Raw genomic sequence first — 9,395 nt, 5'->3', positions numbered from 1 at the left:
AGATTGGAATATGACTACCGATCCCCTTGGCAGGTCCCATGGGATAGATTGCATAGTCAATGATGGAAATATCTATTGGTAGGCACTTGGCGGCAAACTTCACTTATCTGAGTGATAAGTAAGGTGATTGGAGAGGAGAGAACACTATTTTACATGGCAAAATCAACAGACCGATGGCATGTCGAGGGTTGCCAGACTCGACCAATATCATACATGCAGACTGGTGAAGTGGTTATCCCCAGACATTAAATATACTATGTAGGGAGAGTATCTTGATTCTCAACTCAGACCATCTGTCTGTTCTAGAAGGACGTTTAAGGTGCACCCCCTTTTCAGTTGAATACATCTTTCTAAGCGAGAACCGAAGTTCATCTTCACTAAAAGGGCGGATAGAATTCCTACAGAGACTTCTGTGATTCTAGGGAATGCGTGTTGGAAGTTTGGATAATTCTTTCTACTAGAGACTAGAAACCAGAGATTTAGGTCTTACAAGTCACAGATTCAGTTCCCACTGTTCTCCACTGCCCTGAGAATCGGGGCTTGATCTGAGTTGAGAACAGCGCGGACATTATTTAAAATTTCAAATTATGATTTGTTACGTACAAAATGGACAGAACTTTAGGTCTTTTCAGATTCTGAGGAGGTCAGACGTCAAGGGTGCCTTTACCACCCTCCATGTTTGCATTGGTCACACAGGCTCTCTTGGATCGCATTCCTCTCCTAGATAGAGGTGTATGTACATCCCAGACGTTTGGGGATGATGACTCTGAATTCATTGTTGCAGAGTATTCTTCTTTACAAGAGCTCCTCAAAGTCCGTGAAGGATTTGCTAGAATTTTAGGCTCCATAATAAGGATACACTAGAAGCTCCTATGCTGGACTGGAGAGATGATTCGGACTTACCGACCAGCTTGGTTTCAAGATTATTGGGAAGGATTAGGTATTGAGATACCAGGTGCTTCAATTGGACGGGGGCTTACTTTGTCTCAACACTTTGGGTTGAAGAAATTCAAGAGACATATGCAGAAAAGAAGTTGCTTATCCTTCGACATGGCTGCGAGATTAACCTTAATCAAGGCGGCCATGACACACCTATGATCATTCTAAATGCCTCAGTCCTTCCTTCAACACTTACTAGAAAAAAAAACACTGGAATCCATGTTTAGATCTTTCTGTGAATGTTTTGGTGGAAGGCGTGGATAGTGATGGTATTGCTTGGAATCAGCTGACAATCCCCAGGATAAAGGTGGAGTTGGCAGTGATGCTCTTCAACAGAGCTTCGTTCAAAATTGTTGTTTCACCTTATGAAGAGGCAGGATGACAATCAGCCTTGGGCTACTATTTTTCATCATTGGATTGCCAATAGGAAGGTGCCCGATGGTATTTGGAACGGTATCTGCGAAAATATCAGAGTCAAGAGTTAACAGCCTCTCCTGACCCAGAAGGTGCTAGATGCCTGAAAAGTAGTTAGAACTTTGTAGTGGGAAGGATAACACTCAGAGCGGATGCATCTCTCTCTCTCTCTCTCTCTCTCTCTCTCTCTCTCTCTCTCTCTCTCTCTAGCAACATGGCTTCAAAGTGAAACTATTTTTATAGATGATTGCTTTCTTTCCAACAGGGGTCGTTGCTATCTAGAGCCATAAGCGAGAAATATCTTCATATTCGGACAGATGCATTAAAAAACAAAACCACTCTTGAGTTCCATTCTGCTGAACAGTTCGACGATCGAGATGATTTTACTGGCAGAGAAGGAATAGCTGTCACACCCTACTGCGACTTAAGATGTGGATTGTAAAATCACTACGGCGTATTCTCACCTACGAGAAGGTATGCAACTGCACTCTGAATACGGCAAGATTTCGGCTTTTGATAATATGTTTGTTTAGTCAATGCTGAGAAGGTATGGGAAAGACCTTGTTCTGGATAAACATGCTGATCATCGTTGTGCTTCGAATAACAAATTTGAAAGTAAGAAAAGTGCTTCTCATGTCAAGCCTGATCTAATAAAGCTGTGGACGATTGTCACTAACAATCTGCCTAGTAAGGAAGTGGTGATCCCACATGCCCTTTTTGATGAACTTTAAGGAATCGATGATACGTCTTATGTAGAGGTACGTGCGTGGAATAAACTGATAAAGGCTATGGCATCTGATGAAGAGAATTGCGTAAGTACTGGAATAGACTATGAAAACAAAAACTGCTGGACTTCACTACAATCTGAGCTAGAACCAAGCTGTACTTCGTAAGAGAGGCAGTCTAAGGAGTCCTCTATAGAATATATTTAGCGTGTATTTTGCAGGATATTAGTTCTCTTTAGTTGTGGGAAGAACAAATCCGGGGTAGGAGGATGACGGAGTCTATTTTACCCATGTGACTGCTGAGATTTTTATTCAGAGTGGTTCGGAAACGTGCTTTAGAAGCTCATTTCACCTCGTTGGATCATGAATACACGTGCTTTTTTCACGCTTAAAGCCATGGCGATTGAACCAGGTTTCTAATTACGGATCCCCTTTAACTTACCAAAATATAATCATTGATATATAGATACGGCACGTTCTCTCTCTCTCTCTCTCTCTCTCTCTCAGAGCCACTTCGGAAAGAATATTTACTCCTTAACAATAGTTTGAAGAAGAATGTAAAAGAAAAATTAGCCAAATGTGTGGTTAAGTAGAAGAAGCAACTTGAAGACAATTTCCAATGGTTTGAAGTGAAAGAGGAGAAGCTCACCACATATAGCAAACTTACATAACATATAAGAAAATTTAGAGATTCGTCCACTTTCACATGTTTATAAGACCGCACTCGTAGTATTGACCACCCTTTTAATTCTACCCTGCAGGCTCCGCCTCAGGGTGCCTTCTTAAGACGCATCACTATGTGCTCTGCACCCGCTGCTCAAGCACATCGTAATTGTTCTAATGGCGAAAACGTTCAATAACAAACCAAGTGAAAAATTGGCATGAATTAAGAGGTTGGGGTACAATGAAACGCATTTTTATCACTCATCTCTCTTCCCTCTCTCACTCTCTCTCTCTCTCTCTCTCTCTCTCTCTCATATGTCAAGAGCTCACTTTCTCTTGACAGGATCAAATGTGGAAACTGCAGCCACAGCGCCACCAATCACAACAAGTACAACCCCACCGGCCACGACGCTTAGAAGAAGGTTCTTGAGGGAAGGAGAAATTCCCGGCTGTGCTGCCTCTGCAATCTCAGGGATCACCGCAGCTGCCAAAAGAGCCAATGCAGTGACAGGCGCAGCCATGTGCAAAGATCCATCCTCTTTCCCATTTGAGCTGCCCCCATAAATACACAAAACACCCCACATCAGACTTGCAGGAAGCTACACAGAGTGTTAGTATTCACTGGATTCAACTAAGCTCATTCTGAATGCAACTGGGAGGGTATTACCTCAGAGACAGGACTTTGATGATCATACACTGACAATATTCAACAAGAGCCAGGACTCTTTAGGCAACATAGCATGCTCAATCTTACTGCCTAGCTTACTTGCCTCCTGTAAACCATGTTAACTGCTACTGATGGTTGTAGCTCTCCTGAAGTTTGAATTCCTCAAAGCGTACCCTACATGCTATTTGATATGTCTCCGTAGCTGATGGATGTACATGCTTCGATCGAGGATGCCTAAGGCCTTAAACACCTACATTGTTAATTGAAGTCACTGAAAGCCTTAGACACACCGGTATCACAGCTACGCCACTGTAGCAAACCTACCTTCCTCAAACAATAGTTCAAAGGTTGAACAGCAACCTAATGACGGACCTTGATCTACCCTTTGGTGGGGTACCTAAGTATAGAATACTGCAAAAGCGTCGGGTGGACGAATCCATCGGCCGATAATTTCAAAGCAGTATTATGAAGAACGCGGTAAAGATTCAAAACATCAATCCGCATGAAACACATCGAACAATGGAAATGTGAGTAAAAGTAAGAGTGTAACGGAGGGGGAACTCATGGATACTTGCCTCATGTGGACTCGGCTGCCATTAGAGACGCAATTGAGAGGGGCGAAGGTCCTGCTAACAGGGGCTAAGGAGAGGCCGTGGCGGGGCGACCGTAGCTGATGCTTGGGCTCACAGGAGAGGTGCAGGGAGGAAGAGGCGACCGCTGCGACGGAGGTAGCCATGGCTACAGAACAGGAGGGGAAGAGAAAGACCTGGCTCCACGCAAGGAAAGGATTAGGAGGGCGGGAATTGACGCGTGCCTCTCTGTGTTTCTCTGAGTTGAGCGAAAGAGGAGAGAAGGCGATCGACGAAGAGTGAAGAAAGCAAATGCGAGCGCCACACACACGTCTGCCTATCTCTCATAAAGTTTATTACAATTTTTTAATTGTGAGCTCTCCTCATCTTCGAACGAAGAAAAGGAAAAGGGTCGGTCGATCTGGATAAGTTGCCCTCCAATCACAGGGCTTCCTTCCCTTGCCTCCCCACGATAAGACTCTCCGAACCCCCCCTCCTCTCTCTATATTTCTGCTTTATTAGCATTGCCGGTGAAGCTCCCGCCAGCCCGGTAAAATTATTTTCCCATTAATTATAGCTTTGAATTGACATTTTTTGTCTTCTTTTCCATTTTACTTTTCATTTTGTTCAAGTTTTTCAGTTTTTCATAATGGCAAGTGGTCTGGATGATGGAACTCAAGCATGATTGGAGGCTTCTGGTGACTAGGAGAGAAGGTTCGAGTGGAGAGCACACGTGGCAAAGGAAAACTCTAGGTGTCTGTGATGCACATTCATTCGCATAAAATGCGACACATGGCAAGCCCAAGCGCATGCAACTGAGCTAGAGAAAAAGGCAGTGCACGGAAGAGATGCATGAAGATGCCGGTGATCAAGCTCACGAGTACAGGGTGGTACTACAGCAGCATGCACAAGATATGGCAGAGGTTGAAGAAGCCTTGAGGAAAGATTAAGAAATGTGCAACAATGCATGTAGAGCTAAGGCTACAGAAGGAGCCAAAGTCCACAAGGCAGCTATTGCACTCTCGCATTACAGTTAGGTATGCCACCTTGCTTGCCACCGGTGTCTACCTTTACTTCATGGGCAGGCTACCAATGGAGGATGAGTTTCTCAAATAGTTCGACCTCACATATCAAGGCAAAGCTCATCTTAAGCAGCACAAGTTTATTGGTAGGGACTTTTATCTGGCACTATTGGGCTCAAGAGCTGAGAGAGATTGGCTCCTTGCGTTAGCAGTTGGTTACTGAGACAACTTGGTATATGCCCCCCTCCCCCCCCCCCTAGTCTTCGTCCTTCTCTCCAAAAGGGGTCCTCATCCATGAGTGCCCAGTATGGATTGAGTTTCTGATATTGCTCCTTGGATGGTGGATGAAACATCAGTCATTATCACAGCGACGCTAGGAAAAGTCCTCTATGCGCCAGCATCAACTACTCCATGGGTTCTCATTAAATCTGCAAGTCATGCATGCATCTTATGGGATAGGCAAAACGAGCCACCTGAGTTTATGCAGTTGCAAGATTCGTCAGGTATGGAAGTTCTAATGTCAATTATATTTTCAATTTTCCTAACACATGTTACCATTACAAAGGCAATGGTCATTTAGCCAGGAACTCTCCCGTCAAGAATCCCAAGGCTACAACTAAACTGGCACAAGATCTTGGAAAAGACAAGGAGAAGGAACCTCCAACAACACAATAGGGAAGACAGTTGTGGTGGACGTATCCTATAAGGCTATGCCAACCTTGGCACAGTCACAAACCCTAGGAACTAAAAACAAGGAATGCAAGGAAGTTGTGACATGCAAACCTTCTTCATCGACAGTGCAAGCCAAAGAGCAACAGGGTAATGGAGCAAATAAGGAGAACCTTCCTCCTAAAGTGTAAGAAAATAAGGGCACCACTAAGAAAAGTGGAGCCAAGCCTTCGCTTATGCACTTGGCCAAAAACACTCTTGTTGATCAAAATTGTTATGCTCCCATCAAAGACCACGAAATGCTAGATCAATCAGCTCCAGTGCATTGAGAGATCAACCCTATTCGGGAAGATTAAATTTTGCTCTTGGAATGTCCAAGGATTGTCTTTGAACATCCGGAAGTAAATTATCTTTGGGATTGTGAGAAGACTTAAGCCAAGCTTCATAGCTTTGCAAGAAATTAAGCTCGATGAGGAAGCCTACAGGTCATTCAATATCTCCAAGTTTCTCACCTTTTTTGACACAATGCCAAGGTCGTGGAGGAACAATATCGCTCATTAGAGACTCTTTCAAACCCCAGATTGTGTTCTCTACAAGGGATGGAGCTACATATGTGCTAGAGCTAAAACAAGCAATGAAGAATTTCTTCTCTATTCAGTTTATGCTCACAACTGCCCTACTATAAGAGCAAAGCAATGGGCGTGCACCTTAAGCAACAGCTCTAGGGCAAGAATGTACTCTTGGGGGGCAAATGGAATACGGCTAAACGTCAAATTGGCAGGACTCATGGTGGAGGTCAAATGATTGTTGAAGAAAAAGAACCCTAGCAAGCCTTTCCAATGACATGTGAGCTCAAGGATCTTGCTCTGGTTGTTGATCTTGCTAATGGGGAGGAGATGTAGAAGATAACTTGGAACAATAGACATTCTGGCCCAACTTGGAGAGGATGTAGGCTTGACAAGTTCCATGCATCAAATGGAGTGTGGTGGATGAAAGCAACTCTCAAGAGCGAGAATCTAGAAAGGGTTGTGTATTCAAGGGGAGTCCTAATGGCAACGAGGAGCACCCCTAAATTCAATTATACAAAGGCTTGTCAAGAATGTGGAAGACTACTTAAAATTAACGGAAGATGAGGCACTTCATGCAACCAAGGTGCACATGAAAGGGCAATGGGAGCTTCTTGGGGACGGTCCTAATGCATTCTACTTGGCTAAATTGAAGGCCAAGCAAAAAAAAGAGACCATCACTGGAGTAACCAATTAACAACAAGGAGTGCTGGTTCAAGATCAAGAATCAATAGGTAAATTATCTTAAATACTTTTAGCTATTAATATCGAGACGAAAAGAATATCACATTGTTATCCCACATGCATAACCAATTGGAGCAACTCACTTAAGTTATCTTCCTTCATGGAGCTCCAATTAGCAATGTCAAATAATATAGATATTTCCTTCAAAAACCCGAGAGCCCTAGCCGCAAAATCTCCCAATACTTGCCCACTTTTAGGGGCTTCACTGGTAACGGTCCCTTTTGCTTTGGCTGCCTATGTAGAAGCACCCCATTCATATCGAACATGATTAATTTTTGGGTTGTGGGAAGTAGTTATACATGCAGACGTGGAAGGATGAGCACCCACGTATTGGTATTACGAAAAAGAACACTACATTATAATCAAATATTGTACAAGTTTATGTAAACATATTACCTTTGCTCTTAAATATCTTCCATTTTCGACGAAGCAATACAGACATGTAATTAGTCTATTGAAATTTAGCACTACTGATGCAAAGTCACCACATCCTACATTACAATCTAAAATGGTGTCCTCTTCTTTTGTGCACATTTGCAAGAACGAGCTTCAAAAATCCCTACCACGTTGCATGAGTATTTGGTAGTCATATGATGTATTAGGAATCTACTAAATGTTTACAAAACATATCTACAATAGTTTAAGAACATTGCATCTCATATTGACCTCTCATTGGGGATGTTGATGTATCTTGCACCCACTCATTCACAATAATGTCATCTTTTGTGAACTCCGGAGGGATGATTGCATTGTAAGTGATATCTAAATGCATGTATGCTAGAATTTATAGCACATGTACCTGCATTTAAAGATTGAAATACTGATTTTAGTAATTATACTGACTAAATGGAGCCAACAAGTGTGATACATAAACAGTCTCCAGCATGAGCATATCATGACTTTAAAACTCTCACCTCTCTACCTCCAATGACACATATAGGTGTCTCGCAATGAACAACATATGCCATGCGTAAGGCCAAACACTTTTGCCCTGACTCCATCTGTCGGTGTCCATCCTCCATAACCTGCTCGACAAGCTCTACCATGGAGTGTGTTGTGGTAAGGAAAAGTAACATCCGTGCATCCTTGAGAACACGATCAGCCAGATACATGGCATCCACTGACCCTGCCTCAGTATGGGAGTTCCATGATGAAATTCCATCCCCCAATCCATGCACGACATTATCTTCAGGGAGACAAACCACCATGATATTGCATGATGTGTTTGTGGTTTCTTCGTCAACCTCGACCATCTTGTTTTGGTTGACCTCCTCCAATGCCTCTACCAATCAAGAGAATGCCTCACTTGGCTGATCATTTCGCAATGCATGTCCGATCTCGAATGGGTCACAAAGAACAGTATGCCACTCCAACTTCGCCATCATAGCAGCATGGGAGACAGTGACTTACAAGGGGTTTTCCATGGGCTTTCAATGTTGTGGACCTCTGCACATTGACTCCTTGATTAGTAACATATTCTTCTTACTGAATGTTAATGATAGATAATATTCTTCTGACATGTTTGTTTACCTACATGTGTGGTTGGAACATCAAGCAACAGTAAGGATGGTTGAGGAGGTGGCAAGAGAAATTGAATTGCATAAGCGTCCTGCTTTTCGAGGGGACGATGTGACTGTAGTAAGAAAACGCAAGGTTGATGGGAAGGTGGGGTCCGAGGAAGCCAACGCCTCTCACAGGCCTGAGTATGTGACTGAAAACGTACCTAGAAGAAAGGGTACAAGAAAACTAAACTTTGAGGATCCTTTGCCTTCCAACAAATCAAGGGCAGTATCACCAATTTATTCGGAGGAAATGGTGGTGGAGACAGTCCTTCATGACACCATTTGGGCTATAAGAAGGATTCCAGCTCGCAGTCGTGTACAATGTCAAGGATGGTTGGGAGCTAGAGAGGGAAAATGCAAAAAACTTATAAAAAATGCATCACATGGTGTGTCTGCACCTTCATTTTGGGACATCGTGGAGTGGTCTAGCTCAAGAGGAGAAACTAGCAATCAACATGGAAGGCGGCGCCAGTTCGTGTGGTTTTGTAATGATAGTGTGGACCATACATGGAACATTTGTTCTTCCATTCAACACGCACCAAGGTTCCACAAGTATGGCCAGTGGGTGGCAGGAGGCACTAATTTGACCATAGAAGAAATCCACACGTTGGAGAGTGGTGAGTTTGTTTTACAAAAGGCGGCACAAGAGGCAGATGTTAACGAGGGCTCGTGTAGATATCAACAGGTGTTTCATAGGCTATAGGGAAAAGAATAGACTCAGTGTTGGCTCTAGATGCAACTGTAAAGGACCACACAGTGGGGTGAAGGCCTTGAAGCATGAGGTTTTCAAACTAGAGATAGCTAACTCAAGTGTCATGCATGAGTGTTATGATGTGCACATTACAAAGAATCCAA

At 43.3% G+C, this 9,395-nt stretch overlaps 1 protein-coding gene across 1 annotated transcript; it reads right to left on the bottom strand.

The window, feature by feature from the left end:
• Nucleotides 1-2,935: 2,935 nt before the first annotated feature.
• On the bottom strand, nt 2,936-4,330 carry LOC148029495 (uncharacterized). Its single transcript, XM_087688337.1, has 2 exons — nt 3,984-4,330; nt 2,936-3,293 (listed from the first exon to the last, which is right to left on the bottom strand). The coding sequence occupies exons 1-2, from the start codon at nt 4,142-4,144 to the stop codon at nt 3,068-3,070; spliced, it is 387 nt and encodes a 128-aa protein (XP_087544463.1). The 5' UTR covers nt 4,145-4,330; the 3' UTR covers nt 2,936-3,067.
• Nucleotides 4,331-9,395: the final 5,065 nt, after the last annotated feature.

The sequence above is a fragment of the Lygodium microphyllum genome, chromosome 11 (genome assembly GCF_053477565.2).
Source record: "Lygodium microphyllum isolate KBCC chromosome 11, Lygodium_microphyllum_v1.1.10, whole genome shotgun sequence".
Lineage (NCBI taxonomy): Eukaryota > Viridiplantae > Streptophyta > Polypodiopsida > Schizaeales > Lygodiaceae > Lygodium > Lygodium microphyllum.
This window is presented reverse-complemented; position numbering and strand designations above follow the sequence as displayed.

Coding starts and splice junctions, on each gene's coding strand:
- LOC148029495 (XM_087688337.1), bottom strand. CDS start 4,144: ATGGCTACCTCCGTCGCAGCGGTCGCCTCTTCCTCCCTGCACCTCTCC. Junction 3,294..3,983: donor GGCAGCCGAGTCCACATGAG/GCAAGTATCCAT, acceptor TTATGGGGGCAG/CTCAAATGGGAAAGAGGATG.